At 51.8% G+C, this 19,769-nt stretch overlaps 1 protein-coding gene across 8 annotated transcripts in view; it reads left to right on the top strand.

Moving 5' to 3' along the window:
* The window catches only part of SYT7 (synaptotagmin 7), a 176,026-nt gene that overhangs the window by 116,357 nt on the left and 39,900 nt on the right, over positions 1-19,769 (top strand). For 5 of the 8 annotated variants that reach the window (XM_073346935.2, XM_073346937.2, XM_073346933.2 and 2 more), the window contains 2 exons: positions 3,901-4,023; positions 12,746-12,881. In XM_073346935.2, coding sequence (XP_073203036.1) covers positions 3,901-4,023; positions 12,746-12,881 — 259 coding nt within the window. The remainder of the gene's footprint in view (positions 1-3,900; positions 4,024-12,745; positions 12,882-19,769) is intronic. The other 3 variants (XM_073346934.2, XM_073346939.2, XM_073346940.2) reach the window with 1 other exon arrangement.

Below are 19,769 nucleotides of genomic sequence, written 5' to 3'. Positions count from 1 at the left end.
AGGAGCTAGCTGCCCCAAGTACGAGTCCATGCAAGATACTAGGCACACACGTGGCTGGCTAGTCCCTGCTACTGCGGCTACCCTCTATTTTTAGCACGCTAAGGCTAGTGGGGGTAGGTCTCCACGAGCCGGCATTTACGCCTCCAACTCCAGTGTAGACGTACCCAGCGTGACCTTGGGCACATGGCTGTGCTGTTCCATGCCTCAACGACCCGCTCTGTGAAGCAGGATGAAAACGCCTTTCTGTCCCGCTTTGCTGCTGGGAGGATTAAGGGCTGGGGTTGTCAAAGGCAGCGAAGGGAATTGAGCGACCAGCTTTCGGATCTTTGGGTTTTCTGAGAAGCCCAGCCTTATTCAAGCAGGCCAGTGTCATCCAAAGTGGGTGCCTAAAACTAGGCGCCAAAGCAGCCTGATTTTCAGAGGTACCGGTTCCTCTTGAAAACTGGTGGGATTTACAGGTGGTCGGCACGTCTGAAAATCAGGCTGCTTAGTGAGGGGACTAAAGGTGGATTCAGGTGTGTAGGGCCCCTAATTTGGGTCATTGTACCTGAATGAGATCATACTGCCAGCCACAGTGTGAGACAGAAATGTATGATGAGCCCCCTTTTGAGTGGGAAACTGAGGTGCCCAGAAGCTGAGGCCCAGATCCCCAGAGGTGTTTAGGTGCTTAACTCTCATGGGTTGCAGTGGGGATCTAGGCCTTAGCCACTTGCCCAAGGCCACCCTGGGACTTCAGATGGCCGGACTCCTACTCTGTGCCTTAACCACAGCACAATGCTCCCTCGCCGATGAATAGCAAACCGTCTCTCGTGATCTGTAATACAGATGCATTTAGAATTGCGAGGAGAAAGAGGTGGCTGTTTCTACCTTGGCTCCTTCCCGAGTGTCGTGCTGTTTGTCCTGCTCTCTCCTGCTCCCATGCCCAGCCTTTCCTGCCTCGCACAATGATCATCTGATCTCAGACACAAGCCGCGCAGCGGCTTCAAATCCAATTACACAGCGCCCCTGCCCAGAGCGCCCCAGTACCTTTTGAAGCCAGCCGAGAGCGGTAAGTTCAGGGATGCGAAAGTGTCCGCAAGACGCTCTCGTCAGCCGTAATAAGTAGTGGCACGTGCGTGTCGGAGCGGCTGCATCACACTTCAGCATCAAAGGCACAGCTCTTGAACCGGGGTCATGACGCTATTTGTTGTCTCCACAACACATAGAATCATAGAATCATAGAATATCAGGGTTGGAAGGGACCCCAGAAGGTCATCTAGTCCAACCCCCTGCTCGAAGCAGGACCAATTCCCAGTTAAATCATCCCAGCCAGGGCTTTGTCAAGCCTGACCTTAAAAACCTCTAAGGAAGGAGATTCTACCACCTCCCTAGGTAACGCATTCCAGTGTTTCACCACCCTCTTAGTGAAAAAGTTTTTCCTAATATCCAATCTAAACCTCCCCCACTGCATCTTGAGACCATTACTCCTTGTTCTGTCATCTGCTACCATTGAGAACAGTCTAGAGCCATCCTCTTTGGAACCCCCTTTCAGGTAGTTGAAAGCAGCTATCAAATCCCCCCTCATTCTTCTCTTCTGCAGGCTAAACAATCCCAGCTCCCTCAGCCTCTCCTCATAAGTCATGTGTTCTAGACCCCTAATCATTTTTGTTGCCCTTCGCTGGACTCTCTCCAATTTATCCACATCCTTCTTGTAGTGTGGAGCCCAAAACTGGACACAGTACTCCAGATGAGGCCTCACCAATGTCGAATAGAGGGGAACGATCACGTCCCTCGATCTGCTCGCTATGCCCCCACTTATACATCCCAAAATGCCATTGGCCTTCTTGGCAACAAGGGCACACTGCTGACTCATATCCAGCTTCTCGTCCACTGTCACCCCTAGGTCCTTTTCCGCAGAACTGCTGCCTAGCCATTCAGTCCCTAGTCTGAGCCCGGGGCCCGCAGAACCGCTGCCCGGTGATCAAGGTCAGAAAGACCTGCTCGCTCAGAATTGAAAAACCTTTGCGCTTCTACCAGGAGTGAGGTTTAATTTGGAGCTGACACTCTTTCCGAAGGTCCATGCTTCTGAGCAACCGGCTGTACTCTGCGGAGAACATTTCTATTCACTTGGCTCGGACTTCTTGAGCTGGGGAAACAACAGATCAATCCAGCCCTGGGAAATGCCTTCGACCACAGTAGAGCTAAAGCAGGGATGGCTTGGGCCCAATGTATGGCCCTTTCCCCTCACAGAAAACCTGCTCTTTAACACCTGCTCCCCAGAGGTTCCCCCATTTGGTACCAACTCTCCTTCAATTCTAGCTCCTACTACTCACTACCTCCCATGGCAATCTGCATACGACTAAGACCCTCCAGTATCCCCACCCTCTCACCCAACCTACCCATGCTACCAGGCCAATTTCTGTCCCAAGCATCCAGATCAGCTTGCATCGTAGTTAATTCTCCATACCTACCCTGATTCCACAGCAGCCTCCTATAATCATTCTCAAGTACCAGCTCCCCAATAGCTGCCTTATTCCAACTCCATCCATCTCCAGCACCAGCTCACCCAGGGGCAGTAAAGCCAGCCTGCCTTCAGTAATCAACATTTCTGTGACCTTGTCTGCTAGAACCAACATCCCTGTACCCAACCACCCTGCATACCACTGTCCCCAATGGCAGCTCCCCAATGCAGAGCTGTCGTCAGGACCCATTCCTCACTACCATCTCTCCAGTACACACCTGCCTCAAATAGATTAGGTTAGATTAGATTAGATTACATTAGAGCTAGATAAGGGTAATTTCAAATACAGACAATGGGAATTTTCCCAAACTCTTCATTAAATAAATCTTCTCCTTTGGGCTGAGAAGTGAGAGAGAGAAATATCCCAGGACAGGGTAATTTTACAGAAAGCTATCACCTGAAATGAATGTGCCTCACAAACCATATGACCATAGGCTTTACCATTCGGGATCAGACCATTGGGCTGTCTAGCGTGGTATCCTCCCTCTGCTGTGGCCAATATGTGATACTTCGGAAGAAGGTCCAAATCCAGGTGAAACTCCTCCTGAAGTCAATGGGAGATTTTCTGGAGTTGGTCAGGATGCATTTTGGCAAGTTGTGCAGTGGTTGCCAGTTCAACAGTAAAATACCAACTCACCTTCATCCACACACTAGCTGAGCTTTGGTCATCAACAAGCCCCAGCTATCAAACCACCAAGGATTGCTCTCCACCGCATACCATTACTCCTCTCTTTCAGAACCAGGACACCTCCCATAACCATAGCAATCCTAGTTTAATGCCCATCCTTCCCATGTTACCCAGTCGCTCTTGCCTTCCACACCAACCTTCAGCCCCTATTCACCTGCCTTCACTTTCATCTTGTCTTCTCTGCTAACCTTCATTCCCTGCACAGTCACAACTCCCGGAAGAGAGGCCATCACCAATGGGAGGGGAACTGCCCCCAAGGCAGCCTGTCTGTTAAGATGCAGTCCACACTAGAAAGAGGTCTGAGACGCCCTGCATTAGATTGACAATCTTTTCTGGAGCTGATTCTCAAGTGTCCACTGGTGATGGATTCCCCACAAATAACGCAAGTGCCTCTTTCCTACTGAAAAGTGGCACCATGGCTGGTTGACTTTAGCCCTGGTCTCCATGGCCAGAAAGAAGTGCCAAGTGCATTTGCCACCTTACGGAGATTCTCTGTCCAACAATCTACTCTGTACTCCATGTTATCTCCAACTGGGGAGCCTGTGGCTCTGTACTGCGGGTTTCTATCCCAACCTTGAGTAGCCTCACACTCCGTCTCTAAGGTGCTGTTTTCCTCTGGGTTTTGTTTCTCATGCTTTGTTCTCCTCTCTCTTTCTCTTTCCTCTCTGCTTCCTGCTCTCCTCCTCTCCACGGCCGGCTCCCTCCTGTGCAGGGAAGGCCGGATGGTGGTGTTATCCCTGGTTCTGGGACTTTCGGAGCAGGACGACTTTGCCAATATACCTGATCTGCAAACCGCTGGGAACCAGCAGGCGCAGAACTCTCAGGGGGACAAGAGGTATGAGTAAGGGAGAGGGTGCTTCAGCAGGAGGAGAAGAGAGGGCACTGCCGAGGGTCGGAGGAGGCTGGTGGCAGCTCCCACTGCCAGGGAGAGCAGAAGGTTGGCGCAGCAGGAGGGGGGGAATGCCAAGTAGCCTGGGTGTTGGGCACAGTGCTGTTTCAAAGCCATGTGGCAGGCTCCCTCCTCTTTCCCTAGCACCTAGTCCTGGTGTTCGCGTCCCTGTTAGGGGGAGAGCTGGGGCTTGGGAATCACACCTTCCTCAGGCAGGAATGAATTGTCCTTGTCCTCCTTCCTCCCTTCCCTTCTGCCACCTCCCCTGCCCCATTCACCTCCATGTCTCATCCCCTTCCCTCTCTTCTGACAGGTGTCAGGGAGCAGGGTGGTGGCCACACCAATTCCCGCCTTTGAGCAGCCTCACCCTGCTTAGCTAAGGGCGATAGGAAGCAAAGACATGAAGGGAGGGGAGTTGAAAAGATCCAGGGGAGAGAGGGGAACAAGACCGATAGAATGGAGAGGGACAAGAGGGAGGACCTCAGGGAAATTTGTGGTCCACTGGGCTCATTAGTCAAGGCCATGGCAAGTCCCCCAGTCTCAGTTCCTTGGTGCATTATCAGGCAGTATTTGTTGTGGTCACTCAAGAAGAGCCATGTGCTTCAGCAGAGAGCTGGAGAATGACCTCCTGCCAGGAAGCTCCTGGTTTCATTCAATCCCCTGTACACCACATCCCGGAGAACCAAGACCTTCATGATTGGAATCCCAGCCCCATAAGTTAAGGAGAACTTTGCCATTGACTTCAGTGGGGCCAACATTCCACCCCGTGCATTTAACTTAACTCTGCAGTGTTGGCTGGCATAGGGCAGGAGGAGACAGTGAACTGCAGGGAGGGGAGAGAAGAGTCAGTGGAGAGGGACTCTACTACTCTCATGCTATTCTATGGAGAGATCCGACACAGTCACTGGTATTTGCACATTAAACCCAGGGAGGTAACAGCGGCCCTGTTGTTTGTTGCCAAATACAACTCCTGTGATGGCACATGCCCCTGGGCTACTGTGCTGGCTGCTGAGCTGTGATCTGAGAAATACCTTTGTTTCCCAGGATCCCAGGGTTTCTTTCCGGCTACAGGGATGGCAGGATATTTCCTAGCATCTCTGGGGCTAAGGTTTCTCTTCCTCTCGCTGGCAGGCAGTTGCTTTCACCACTCCAACTGCCACTCCCTGGCTTCCAGCAGCCTCTCCTCTCCTGGGCCCCCAGCTGGTTCCCGGGCAGTATGGAGACCGCAGGGAGGAGGGGGCCAGGGCTGCAGTGGGACAAAATGGAGGGCAGATTGGAGGCAGCCACCCCAGGCTCCCGCACAGACTCCAGGCTCCCACTTCCCCATCACCCCTTTCCTCAGGCTGTTCCAAGCCCTGTCCAATCCCCAGTAAGGCTCCAGGCTCTCTCCCCACAACCTCTCTCACTCCAGCCTCCTCCAGGTGAGCCCTGACTCCCTCCTGGTTCCCCTCCCCCAAGGCCCAGCTTCTGAAGTGGTGGGGCACTGCCCCATCTCCCCTCACTCCTGGGGAGGAGATTCCCCCCAATCAGTGCAAGAAACATCCCATGTGGGCAGATGTGCAAGCACCTTGGCAGCCATGAGTCAATGGTGGGGTGACTGGGTGTTTCAGGGCAGTGAGCTCCAGGGGGCTGAGTCTCTTTTTACTCTTAACCAGTGTAGCCCCCTGGACTATTCCAGAGTCACCCCAGAGTCACCCCAGGGAAGGATGGGAAGCAGACCCTAGCCTTGGTCTGTGGGGAACTTTCATACCAGAGCTCTGTTTACACTGTCATCAGGGACTGATTACCGCTTGTGTAGACATAATCGCACTAACTCTGATCTAGCTAGCTCGGTATACATAGCAGTGAAGCTGCAGCAGCATGGACTGCAGCACTGGCTAGCCGTCTGATCACATACCCACACTGGCTGGCCTTCAGGTGGCCAGCCCATGCTGCCGCAGCTTCACTGCTATTGGTAGCCCAGCTGGCTAGATCACAACTAGCTCCGCTGTGTCTACGTGTGCTGCAGCTTAGATATACCCTGTGAGTTTTATGGATCATGCCTGTACTTCAGGGGCATCTGCACAGCCCTGCCTGAACTCCGCGAGTCCTGCCCTGGGACGCACAGGGCTCAGTAGTGAGTCTGGGGGTGGTGTCATGCTTTTTGGGCTGTTCCAAAGTCCTGGTCAGGAAAATGGGGAGAGACACTCTGCAGAATATTATACCCTGATCTTTCCATTGCCTAAGCCACATGCCCAGCAAATCTGCCAGTGTCCTTTGGCCTTTCTGCTGTTGCCCAGCAGGGGCTGCTTCCCCTGCTAGCTGCCTGCTGTCCTCGCAGAGGCGAGGGTTGTGGGGGAGTGATGTGACAGCCACAAGCCCCCGTCTCTTGTGTGGTTTTGTGCCATCTCATTCCCCTACTGGGATCAGGAGGGGAGGGGGCCTGGCTGACTGGAGGCAGAGGCCTCGAGCAGCTCCAAGTGCATGTTAAATTCCATCTCTAGCTGCGAGGAGGTGTGAAGAAAGAAGAAGCTGGTTCCACATGATCAGTGTGTTAATTAGCTGGCACCGTTCTCACCCGCACGCTATTTATACCTCGCTGTGGTTATATTTCAGTACATATTTTAGCACTTCCATTTTGATCATCTCATTGCACAGTCTGTCCCTATCTGATGCTGTAAGTGGGGGTGGGCTGAGCATGTTCAGCCGAGATCGCCTCAGCCCAGAAAGAGCATCCCCTGCTGGCACAGGTCCATTCTGTGCACACTGACCTAGGAGCTGATCTCCCACCGGGCACACAGCGTGCGCCAATCTGGAGAGAGCGCCCCCTGCTGATACCATTCTGTACCTTCCACCTTGGTCCTAGGAGAATAGCCTGCCCTCCCCCCACCCCCCCCACCCCCTCCTCCTGACCTGGTGAAAGCACGCCCCGGTGGTGCTAGGGAGGCAAGTCCCTTCTCCACAACCTGAGGACTTGTGAATCTGTTCATGGATTAATTTAAGGAAAAGTTGCCACACATACCTTGTCTTCCCCAGCAGACAGAGATAGGCCAGTGGGGAGGCATACGTGGGGGAAACTCTGCAGTGAACAAACATGGGGACAGTTCCCCTCATCCCAGGAAGGAGAGAGAGAGAGTGTGTGTGTGTGTGTGTGTGTGTGAGAGAGAGAGTGTGTAACCCCAGGGGCAGTCCCCCTCTTGCCCCAGAAGGATCCATTGGTGGATGTGTGTGGATGTGTGTTTAAACGCCACAGAAAATTCCCCTCTTACCCTGACCAGGCCTGTGGTGTATTTAGGTTCTCCTCAGCACTGTAGCAGACCCTGCTCCTGGCCTTCAACTGTTGCCTTTTATGGAAAAAAGAAAAGGAGTACTTGTGGCACCTTAGAGACTAACCAATTTATTTGAGCATAAGCTTTCGTGAGCTACAGCTCACTTCATCGGTGAGCTGTAGCTCACGAAAGCTTATGCTCAAATAAATTGGTTAGTCTCTAAGGTGCCACAAGTACTCCTTTTCTTTTTGCGAATACAGACTAACACGGCTGTTACTCTGAAACCTGCCTTTTATGGAAGACTTTTGCTGAACTTGACTTCCACTTGATGCACAACAGCTTGGTCCTTGGGATGGTGCTTGCAGTCATCCAGCCTGAGACAAGAGGGGTGGAGAAGGGCAACTCCAGCAGAGGCCCCCTGCCCATTATTCAAAGCAAGGATTTGCCCTGACCCTAAGCAGCCTACCCTGGAAGCTCAACGTCTCATCATAGATGATGAGGTCCATTCAGTGCCCAACTCTATTGCCCAGACCATCCTCAGTGGCCAGTTCTCAGTGCTGTTAAGCAGCAAGGGCCAGTGAATTTGGGGTATACATGCCTCGGAAAGGGGGCTCACTTCTGAGACACACACACACCCCAACCAAATCCTGCTGGGCCTTTGCTGCAGGCTTCTCCAGCCAAAGGCAGTTGCCCTTGGCTTTGCAGTGGGAGTTAGCAAGCAGGGGGCATGCTCCTGGCATCATGTGCGAGGGGGGAAGGCTGCACTGTCAGGTCCAGCTGGAATAGGACATCATCCCTGTTAGAAAGAATCAGCCTGGTCCTAACAGAGACCCTGTCATTCATGAAAACAAAGAGCTGCAAGAGGGGACTTTGCGGAGAGGTAGGTGGGCCCTGTCTAGCCAGCCTGGAACCCTGACCAGTCTCACCTCCCCTGTGCAGTGCAGGGATAGGATGGGGGTCCCTTGGGAGCTGGATTTCTTGGGGAGGTGATCAAACTGTCCATGCCCTGCCACCTCCTCTTTCTCTGCAGCGAGTGAGCTCATCACCCACTCCTTCCCTTCCCCTCACTGCCTCTCCGTATTCCCCCTCTGATAGGCCCACGCACCGCCTGCCATTCTCAGCCGCGTGGGCCCCCAACTCCCAGCCTGTTTCCCCCACATCTTCCTAGTGACCCCATTTCGCCCACCCTCCATGCTCCCCCTCCACGCCCTCCTAACCCCAGTCTCCTGTTCTCCCCATAACCCATCAGCCTGACATGGATCCTGGGCAAGATAATGGAGCAGCGGATACAGGACTAGAGTAATAAAGAATTAAAGGAGGGTAATATAATTAATGCCAGTCAACATAGGTTGATGGAAAATATAGCCTGATATCTTGATATCTTTTTTTTAATGAGATTACAAGTTGGGTTGATAAAGGTAATAGTGTTGATGTAGTAGACTTAGAGTTCTGTAAGGCATTTGATTGGATACCATATAACAGTTAGATTAAAAAACTGGAATGATATGAAATTAACATGGCACATATTCAATGGCTTAAAAGCTGGCTCACTAATAGGTCTCAAAATGTAACTGTTAATAACAAGCAAACAATATGCATTTTACTATGTAATGTAAATGTGTACAGCTAGGAAAAAAGGACATAGGCCACCCTTACAGGTTGTGGGATTCTATCCTGGGAAGCAGTGACTGTGAAAAAGATTTTGGGTCATGGTGAATAATCAGCTGAACATGAGCTCCCAGTGCGATGCTGTGCCCAGAAGGGCTTGTGTAATTCTTGGATGCATAAACAGGGGAATCTTGAGCAGAAGCAGAGAAGTTATTTGACCTCTACCTTTGGCACTCGCGTGGCTGCTGCTGGAATGCTGTGTCCAGTTCCGGTGGCCATAATTCAAGCAGGGTATTATCAATTAGAGAGAGTTCAGAGAAGAGCTATGAGAAAGATTAAAAGATTAGAAACTGTACCTTGCTTAACAAAGCGAAGGGTAAGGGGTAATTAGATCACAGTCTGTAAGTACCTATATGGGGAACAACTATTTAATAATGGGCTCTCCAGTCTAGCAGAGAAAGGTAGAACGTGATCCAACAGCTGGAAGTTGAAGCTAGACAAATTGAGACTGGAACTAAGGCGTACATTTTTAAGAGTGAGGGTAATTAACCATTGGCATAATTTACCCAGGGTCATGGTGGATTCTCCAGCACTGACAATTTTTAAAGCAAGATGGGCTGTTTTTCTAAAAGCTCTGCTCTAGGAATGGTTTTGGGGCAGTTCTAGGATCACACTGGCCTCTTCTGGCCTTGGAATTGATGACAATGATAGGCTCTGTGTTCTCCCCACTTCCTTCCAGCCCCCAGCTCCTGCTCCCCCCACCCCTCACCTCTCTCCCTGTTCCCCCCACCCGTATCTCCTTTTCCCCCTCACACTCCACCTTCCTCCCTGTTCCTCTACATCCTCCCAACCCATCTATTGCTCTCCACACAAGCTCCCCTGCCCCTCCAGTCTCGGTGGGATATAGGGGGATGTAGCTTGTGGGGGCCGGCGTGGTGGGAGGGGTGGGTGCTAAGAGCTCCTGAGGCTTGTGGGTCCACGGAAGGCCCTGTCTCTCTTTCTCTGTTTCCCATTACCCCCCATCCCAGCACGCCTGTTCACAGTGGCCATGTGGTGTATCACATTGTAATGTCTCCTCCTTTCCCTTTTCTCTGCTTCTTCCTTCCAGCCCTGCTGCTGCTGCTGCTGCTGCTCAGCCCTGTCCCCCCTGTCAGCCCTGGTGGCGCCAGTCCAGTGCCTAGTCCTGTCGGTGTGGTGGTTGCTTTTTGTTTACTAATCTCTCTGTGTGTCTCCTTCTCTCCCCTCACGCTTTCTTCCCATTTTCCCTTCCCTCAGGAGGCAGGCCAGGCCCTGTGGTGGAAGATGCTGCTCTTCCTTTGTCTCTCTCTCGCTCTCTCTCTTGCTGTCCTGTGAGCTCCGCCGGTGCTAACCGTTTCCCAGATAGCTTTGCAGCTGCGTCGATGCACTGGGGTTGACAAAATACCTCTGAATTGTTCACACCTCCAGCTATCAATCACACACTTTCGCTCTCTCTTTGTTTTTAACCTGACTTTACCTCTCCAGCTATTTCAGTCTCTTTCTTTATCTGTGTGTGTGTCACTCTGTCCGTGAGTGTATTGGCCTGTCTGGATCTCCGTGTGTGTCACTCTGCCTGTGAGTGGATCACTGTATCTAGATCTGCCTGTCTTACGCTGTCTACGAGTGTACTGGTGCAGCTGGATCTTCGTGTGTGTCACTCAGTGTGTCAGTGCATCTAGATCTATGTGTGTGTGTCACTGTCTATGTCACTTTGTCTAGATCTGTGTATCTATCTGTGAGCTTATCAGTGTGCCTGGATCTAGGTATGTGAGAGAGACTGTGTGTGGATGCCACTGTCTAGAAGATTTAGGTGTGTGCTGCACTGTCTGTGAGTGTGTCAGTAGGTATCTGTGTCTGATTCTGTGTGTTTCTTTGAAGGTTTTGTTTGCTTTTGTTTTGTGTCTCTGCATGTGGGTCTGTGTGTATGTGTGTCTCTGTGTGTATTTCCCTGCATGTTGGTGTCTCTACATGTCTCCCATTGCCTGTGTGTGTCTCTCTGTATGCCGGTGTCTCTCCTCTGTGCCTTTTCCAGTGTCCTGCCCCTGCGCCCTCATACCTTGGATCTCTCCTTCCTCCCAATCGTACGTGCATCATCTCCTCTTGCAGCTTCTTGCAGCATCTATGCCGGGGCTGCTGCCATCAAACCCCCCAGCACTGCTGTTCAGTGCACCTGTCGACCCAGCTGCTGTCACAGAGAGGCCATTGAATTGCTAGACCAGGACGAGCATAGCCGGGACCTCCCATGTGTGTATGTGAATGAACACCAAGCCATGGGGGGCCTGGATGTCCTGGGCCAGAGAGACGGCATCATCACCGTGGTCAGAACAATGGGGGAACCAGTGAAGGCCTCTCCTTAGTGTCTTAACAGGATAGGTTCATCCCTGCTAGGGTATCAGGGGTGGATCTGGCTTCCTGGATGTCTGGGGAAGATGTCCGGGCTGACCCAGCCCTGCTCCCTGTGCTATATGGTTCTACCCAGCTCACAAATAGGGACAAGAAAGGCCAGTGAACCCACATCTCCTGGGAAGGAGGAACAAGCCTACAATTTGTGTGCTTTGTCCAGCTTCAGGGGCAGAAAATGGGAGAGCTGGGAATGGGGGCGGCCAGCAGGAGGAGAAACGTGGGGGAGATATTGGCAATCTAGCATCTTTACAGAGAGGTTCCTGCAGTAAGCACCTACTGAGATCAGACCTTTCCCAGGCATGGGCAGGGGAGGCATGGACAGGAGGGCGAGGCCCTGCTGACCTGCACTGAGCAAGGCCTGTCTGATGTGGGAGACGCTTCAGTCACTCTCCTAGTGGGGTGGTGAGTCCTGGCCATGCTGCTAAACTCCCATGGCAGGGTGCTGAGCAAAGGAGGCATAGCCAGGCAGCTTCCCCCAGCACTGTAAATGAGAGCCGCCAACACACCAGGAACTGCAATGGGATGTCACATGGGGGGCATGGGGCTGCCATGGCCTGGCTGCTGGGTTACAGGCCTTAGCGGGGCTGTCAGGATTTGTCTGGTGGGTTACAGGCCATAGCGGGGCTGCCAGGACTGGGCTGCCATGGAGTCACAGCTGCAGCGCGGTTGCCATGTTGCTGTCCTGCCCGCCCTGGGGGAGTTTGTCCCATCGCACTTGGCCTGCAGAGCTGACGTCCTGTAGCACCTGGCACTCGGGTTCCCCCAGGTGCTGTGCATGTGTCGGGGCTGGCAGACAACTCATCTGTCAGGAGAAAGCAAACAAAGGCAGCTGCCTCTCTGTGAGAGGGAGCGTGTGTGTTCACAGAGGTTAATGGGCCTGAGAGGCAGGGGAGGGTGTCAGTGGAAAGAAGCAGAAGCAATAGCTCAGGCTCTGCCTCCCTCCCCCATCTCTCCCAGTACAAGACAGGAGAGCCTGCAGTACCAGTGGGTGATGCCCAGGCCCCCACTGAAGGGGTGGGAATTACTGGAGGCTGGGGAGACATGAGGGCCTCCATCTATAGGGCCAGAGCAAGATGGAGGCCAGGACAAAGGGGATCAGCACCAGGCTGAGGGCAATAGTGAACGAGCTGGACGGGTGCCCATGTGAGGGGCATGCCTGGATCCATGGTTATGAGTCCAATGGGTGGGAGGTCTGAAGTGAACTCTCTTACGGCCAGGTGGGTGAGGAATCACCGAGGGGTGTGAGGGATACACAGGGATGTGTCAGGGGATCTTGGCATTAGGATACAGCTGTGATGGAGAGCAGCTGGGGCTGCACTGGCACGGCCTGACCCATGGCTCGGACATGGCACCCTGCCCCCTTCTCTTACATACTGCTCCTCTCTCCCAAGGTTGCCATCTGGAGGCAAGATGGTGAACACAGCCCCTATGCCCGGGCAGACCCAGCATGACGAGTCTGACCGCAAAACGGAACCTCGCTCGTCCGTCTCGGACCTGGTGAACTCCCTGACCAGTGAGATGCTAATGGTGAGTGCAGGCCAGAACCTCTGTGCCTCTCACTTGGAGATACCCCGATCCTGTCTGAACTGCCCCATGCCCAATACTCCTGCTCCACTCCCTATAGTGCCCCCTGCTGGGAGAAGCTGGGACTGGAGTAGCTGGGAGCTCCCCCACAGCCAGCACTGCTACCTCATTTCTGCAGCCTAGCTACATCTCCACTCAAAACCAATCACTGTGGGTCCAGTGTGCCCTTGGCTGCAGGGCTCAGTGGGTGACACTGCAAAGAGCGCTCTGGAAACTTTAAGGCTCAGGGTTTGTTGTTGCCAGGTTGTTCTAGGTCCATGTCTCAGGGGCTGTTGCCAAGACATTGAAGGCTACCAAACCCTGCAGGGGTGATAGGCAGGTTGTTCTAGGCTCCTGCTTTGTTCTGAGCTGTTCTCAAAGTGTTCTAGACTTGCACTCTCTTTGGGGGCAAAGAGCAGGTTGTTCCAGATTCCTGCTTCATTCCAGGATCATGGAAATAGTTTAGACTCGTATTTTTTGGTGGGTGATGGGCAGATTGTTCTCAGCTCATGCTTCATCCAAGGGTCATTGCTGAGAAGTACTAGGCTCCCAGTTCCTTTGGGGGTGACGGGTAGGTCGTTCCAGGCTCACACTTGGTTGGGGGACCTCCACTGAGATGTGCCAAGCTGACGTTCCCTTCTGGGCTGGTGCTGGGCCACAGCTAAGCGGGGGTTCAGGCCAGCCTTTGTTCCCCAAACCCTATGTATCCATTTCCCTGGAGTCAGCCCTGACAAGCCCTGCATTCAGGGAGCAGGCAGCACGGAGCCTGTCACTGGGCACCTCTGCCCAGCCACACGCCCAGTGATGGCAGGGGCGCCTGCAACAGGGTTGGCCAAGCTCATTCATCTCGTGGATAGCTCTCTGTTCCTTTACGAGGGCTGAGCAAACCCCAAATGGGGCCAGGGGCACGCCCTTGTCACAGAGTTGGGCAGTGTGTTGGATCAGTAACTGTGAAGCTCTCACTCTGCTCTTTGCTGACGGGAGGCCGGGATGCAGCTAAAGTGGCTGAGTGTGTTCTGGCACCTGCCCAGCGCAGATGAAATGAGTAAGAAGACCTCTGCCAGAGCTCTGTGCTGAATCCTTAAGGAGGCAGGATGGGAAAGAGAGAGCCACCAAGCCCAGGGTTCCCAAGCATCTCAGGGAGGCCAGGGGGAGCGCTGCACTAGAGCAGGCAGGAAGGGCAGAGGGTGCCCAGCCAAGAGAGGGAGGCACCACTCTGGATGGAGGATGATATATCTATTTATTGGGGCAGCAGTTGCTTTAGGGAGGGGTTTTATTTGCAGTCACTATTGATGGAGCTAATGACATGCTGAGAACACTCAGTGTCAGGATTGCCCTTCCCATGCATTCAAAAATCATGAGACTGAGCCTATGCATTCAAAGATCATCCCCCCAGATCATGAGATTCGCTAAAGAAATCACAAGATTTCAAAAATACTGTATTTAGAGTTCTTTTCATTTCTTATCTGGCTTTGGAGTATTCAGGGGTCACGTTTTCAATCTTTTCTGTGCCGTCAGGAGGGCAGGAAACTTGCTTTGTTTTTTAAATGAAAGATGAGAGTCTCATAGAAGCCCCTAATTCCAGGAACTGGGGCTTTGAGAAATATGCCAAGAAACTCGCTAAAGTTTGCAACCTTGCGATTGGAGGAGTCACAAGCAACCCATGCGGACAGAGAAGTGAGACAAAGGGGCTGACCTTAGACATGTGGGCACAAAATAATGCCTCTTGGGAAGAGACCAACCATTTGTGGGGGGAAGAATCTGGAGCAGGGATTTTCAGTGGGGAAGTTCCCTCCAAGCTGCACAGCCGGCTGATCACCCAGCAGGCTATCAAGTGCAGCGCACTTCAGGTGTCCCTCCCCTCACTGCCTCACTGCTCCTGCCCTCTGCCTTGGAGCCCCGAAACAGCTGCTCCCAGGAGCCTCTTGACTGCTGTGCAGAGTGGGGCGAGGAAAGGGGGCGCTGATGTCAGGGTGTCACCCTCCCCCCACCACTGTACCCCGTCTCCACAGAGCGGGTGGGGCACGACGGGGCTCCAGAGGGAGCTTGCTGGCAGCTGTTGCTGTGTCTGAACACGCAGGCTTCAGGCTGTTGAGTGCTGATCTACTTAAAGGGCAGCGGACGTAAAGGGGCAGCGTGTATCTCTCTTTGTCACACACACTGTGTGTTTCTCTGTCTCTCACACACACACACAGTGTCTCTGTCACAAATACACACTGTGTGTCTCTCTCTCTTTCATAGAATCATAGAATATCAGGGTTGGAAGGGACCTCAGGAGGTCATCTAGTCCAACCCCCTGCTCAAAGCAGGACCAATCCCCAATTAAATCATCCGAGCCAGGGCTTTGTCAAGCCTGACCTTAAAACTTCAAAGGAAGGAGATTCTACCACCTCCCTAGGTAACGCATTCCAGTGCTTCGCCACCCTCCTAGTGAAAAAGTTTTTCCTAATATCCAACCGAAACCTCCCCCACTGCAACTTGAGACCATTACTCCTAGTTCTGTCATCTGCTATCACTGAGAACAGTCTAGATCCATCCTCTTTGGAACCCCCTTTCAGGTAGTTGAAAGCAGCTATCAAATCCCCCCGCATTCTTCTCTTCCGCAGACTAAACAATCCCAGTTCCCTCAGCCTCTCCTCATAAGTCATGTGTTCCAGTCCCCTAATCATTTTTGTTGCCCTCCACTGGACTCTTTTCCACATCCTTCTTGTAGTGTGGGGCCCGAAACTGGACACAGTACTCCAGATGAGGCCTCACCAATGTCTAATAAAGGGGAACGATCACATCCCTCGATCTGCTGGCAATGCCCCTACTTATACATCCCAAAATGCCATTGGCCTTCTTGGCAACAAGGGCACACTGTTGACTCATATCCAGCTTCTCGTCCACTGTAACCCCTAGGTCCTTTTCTGCAAAACTGCTGCCTAGCCATTCGGTCCCTAGTCTGTAGCGGTGCATGGGATTCTTCCGTCCTAAGTGCAGGACTCTGCACTTGTCCTTGTTGAACCTCATCAGATTTCTTTTGGCCCAATCCTCTAATTTGTCTAGGGCCCTCTGGATCCTATCCCTACCCTCCAGCGTATCTACCTCTCCTCCCAGTTTAGTGTCATCTGCAAACGTCCTGAGGGTGCAATCCACACCATCCTCCAGATCATTTATGAAGATACTGAACAAAACCAGCCCGAGGACCGACCCTTGGGGCATTCCACTTGATACCAGCTGCCAACTAGACATGGAACCATTGATCACTACCCGTTGAGCCCGACAATCTAGCCAACTTTCTATCCACCTTATAGTCCATTCATCCAGCCCATACTTCTTTAACTTGCTGGCAAGAATACCATGGGAGACCGTGTCAAAAGCTTTGCTAAAGTCAAGGAACAACACGTCCACCGCTTTCCCCTCATCCACAGAGCCAGTTATCTTGTCATAGAAGGCAATTAGATTAGTCAGGCATGACTTGCCCTTGGTGAATCCATGCTGACTGTTCCTGATCACTTTCCTCTCCTCTGAGTGCTTCAGAATTGATTCCTTGAGGACCTGCTCCATGGTTTTTCCAGGGACTGAGGTGAGGCTGACTGGCCTGTAGTTCCCAGGATCCTCCTTCTTCCCTTTTTTAAAGATGGGCACTACATGAGCCTTTTTCCAGTCGTCCGGGACCTCCCCCAGTCCGCCATGAGTTTTCAAAGATAATGGGCAATGGCTCTGCAATCACATCCGCCAACTCCTTTAGCGCTCTCAGATGCAGTGCATTCGGCCCCATGGACTTGTGCTCGTCCAGCTTTTCTAAATAGTCCCAAACCACTTCTTTCTCCACAGAGGGCTGGTCACCTCCTCCCCATGCTATGCTGCCCAGTGCAGTAGTCTGGGACCTTGTTCGTGAAGACAGAGGCAAAAAAAGTATTGAGTACATTAGCTTTTTCCACATCCTCTGTCACTAGGTTGCCTCCCTCATTCAGTAAGGGGCCCACACTTTCCTTGACTTTCTTCTTGTTGCTAACATACCTGAAGAAACCCTTCTTGTTACTCTTAACATCTCTTGCTAGCTGCAACTCCAGGTGTGATTTGGCCTTCCTGATTTCACTCCTGCATGCCCAAGCAATATTTTTATACTCTTCCCTGGTCATTTGTCTAATCTTCCACTTCTTATAAGCTTCTTTTTTGTGTTTAAGATCAGCAAGGATTTCACTGTGAAGCCAAGCTGGTCGCCTGCCATATTTACTATTCTTTCTACACATGGGGATGGTTTGTCCCTGTAACCTCAATAAGGATTCTTGAAAATACAGCCAGCTCTCCTGGACTCCTTTCCCCTCATGTTATTCTCCCAGGGGATCCTGCCCATCAGTTCCCTGAGGTTGTCAAAGTCTGCTTTTCTAAAGTCCAGGGTCCGTATTCTGCTGCTCTCCTTTCTTCCGTGTCAGGATCCTGAACTCGACCATCTCATGGTCACTGCCTCCCAGGTTCCCATCCACTTTTGCTTCCCCTACTAATTCTTCCCAGTTTGTAAGAAGCAGGTCAAGAAGAGCTCTGCCCCTAGTTGGTTCCTCCAGCACTTGCACCAGGAAATTGTCCCCTACCCTTTCCAAAAACTTCCTGGATTGTCTGTGCACCGCTGTATTGCTCTCCCAGCAGATATCAGGGTGATTGAAGTCTCCCATGAGAACCAGGGCCTGCGATCTAGTAACTTCCGTGAGTTGCCGGGAGAAAGCCTTGTCCACCTCATCCTCCTGATCCGGTGGTCTATACAGACTCCCACCACGACATCACCCTTGTTGCTCACGCTTCTAAACTTAATCCAGAGACACTCAGGTTTTTCTGCAGTTTCATAGCGGAGCTCTGAGCAGTCATACTGCTCTCTTACATACAATGTAACTCCCCCACCTTTTCTGCCCTGCCTGTCCTTCCTGAACAGTTTATATCCATCCATGACAATACTCCAGTCATGTGAGTTATCCCACCAAGTCTCAGTTATTCCAGTCACATCATAATTCCTTGACTGTGCCAGGACTTCCAGTTCTCCCTGCTTGTTTCCAAGGCTTCTTGCATTTGCGTATAGGCACTTGAGATAACTCGCTGACCGTCCTGCTTTCTTAGTATGAGGCAGGAGCCCTCCCCTTTCATGTTCTCCTGCTCGTGCTTCCTCCCGGTATCCCATGTCCCCACTTACCTCAGGGCTTTGGTCTCCTTCCCCCGGTGAACCTAGTTTAAAGCCCTCCTCACTAGGTTAGCCAGCCTGCTTGCGAAGATGCTCTTCCCTCTCTTTGTTAGGTGGAGCCCATCTCTGCCTAGCACGCCTTCTTCTTGGAACACCATCCCATGGTCAAAAAATCCAAAGTCTTCTCTCCGACACCACCTGCGTAGCCAGTTGTTGACTTCCACGATTCGACGGTCTCTACCCAGACCTTTTCCTTCTACGGGGAGGATGGACGAAAACACCACTTGCGCCTCAAATTCCTTTATCTTTCTTCCGAGTGCCACGTAGTCCGCAGTGATCCGCTCAAGGTCATTCTTGGCAGTATCATTGGTGCCCACGTGGAGAAGCAGGAAGCAGTAGTGATCCGAGGGCTTGATGAGTCTCGGCAGTCTCTCCGTCACATCGTAAATCCTAGCTCCTGGCAAGCAGCAGACTTCTCGGTTTTCTCGGTCAGGGCAGCAGATAGATGACTCAGTCCCCCTGAGGAGAGAGTCCCCAACCACCACCACCCGCGTCCTTCTCTTGGGAGCGGCGGTCGTGGAACCCCCTTCCCGAGGACAGTGAATCTCATGCCTTCCAATCGGCGGAGTCTCCTTCTGTTTCCTTCCCTCAGATGTATCATCTAGTCCACTCTCCGCATTAGTACCTGTGGAGAGAACACGAAAACGGTTGCTTACCTGTATCTGCGCTGCTGGTACATGGACGCTCCCCTTTCTTCTTCTGGGGGTCACATGTTGCCAAATTTCTTCACCGTCCTCCTGTCCCCGCTGCACAGCCTGCTCTGAATCTTCCGAACATTGTGCCCGTAGAAGCATATCCTGACGTCTGTCCAGGAAATCTTCAGTTTCTCTTATGCAACACAGGGTCGATACTTGTTTCTCCAGACCTTGAACCTTCTCTTCCAATATGGAGACCAGGGCTTGCACTTTGTACAGACAAAGTCGCTTCTTTCTGTCCTGTGGAAGAAAGACAAACATGGCACATCCAGTGCAGGTCACAACAGCTGAACACTCCCCATCCAAATTACCTTCCTTCTACGAGCTTCCTCAGGAGTTGTAAAAACTACTCAGAGAAGCCGGCAAGATGTAAGCCTCAGTGGCTCTCCCCGGACGAACTCCCAGGCAAGCTCCCTCTGTTCGCCGCTCAGCTGGTTCACAGCTGACTGGCTTTTTATAACAGTCAGGCCCACTCAAGGCTCACCTGGAACAAAGCACTCACACACACACACACACACACACACACACACAGTTTTCACACCCACCTCCCAACACATACTTGTATTATTGTTGTTGTAACTTGATACTTCTTTCAAAGCATACTTGTGACACCTTAGAGACTAACAAATTTATCTGAGCATAAGCTTTTGTGAGCTACACGAAAGCTTATGCTCAAATAAATTAGTTAGTCTCTAAGGTGCCACAAGTCCTCCTTTTCTTTTTGCGGATACAGACTAACACGGCTGCTACTCTGAAACACTTTCAAAGTGTGTTGTTTTAGTGTTTTGACTGGTCTGTGCATTTCATAATTTTATTTCTCTTTTATGCTTAAATTTAATTCTTTGAGTACTAAGTTCTAAAATGCCTGACCTGTCCTGGCTAGAGTAATTATCCCTATGGTAACTTTTAAAATATATATATTATAGCTAGGTTTTTTGTTTC

Source organism: Lepidochelys kempii, chromosome 6 (genome assembly GCF_965140285.1).
Source record: "Lepidochelys kempii isolate rLepKem1 chromosome 6, rLepKem1.hap1, whole genome shotgun sequence".
NCBI classification, from domain to species: Eukaryota; Metazoa; Chordata; order Testudines; family Cheloniidae; genus Lepidochelys; species Lepidochelys kempii.
The sequence above is the reverse complement of the archived record's forward strand: the minus strand, read 5'-3'. Positions and strand labels throughout refer to the sequence as shown.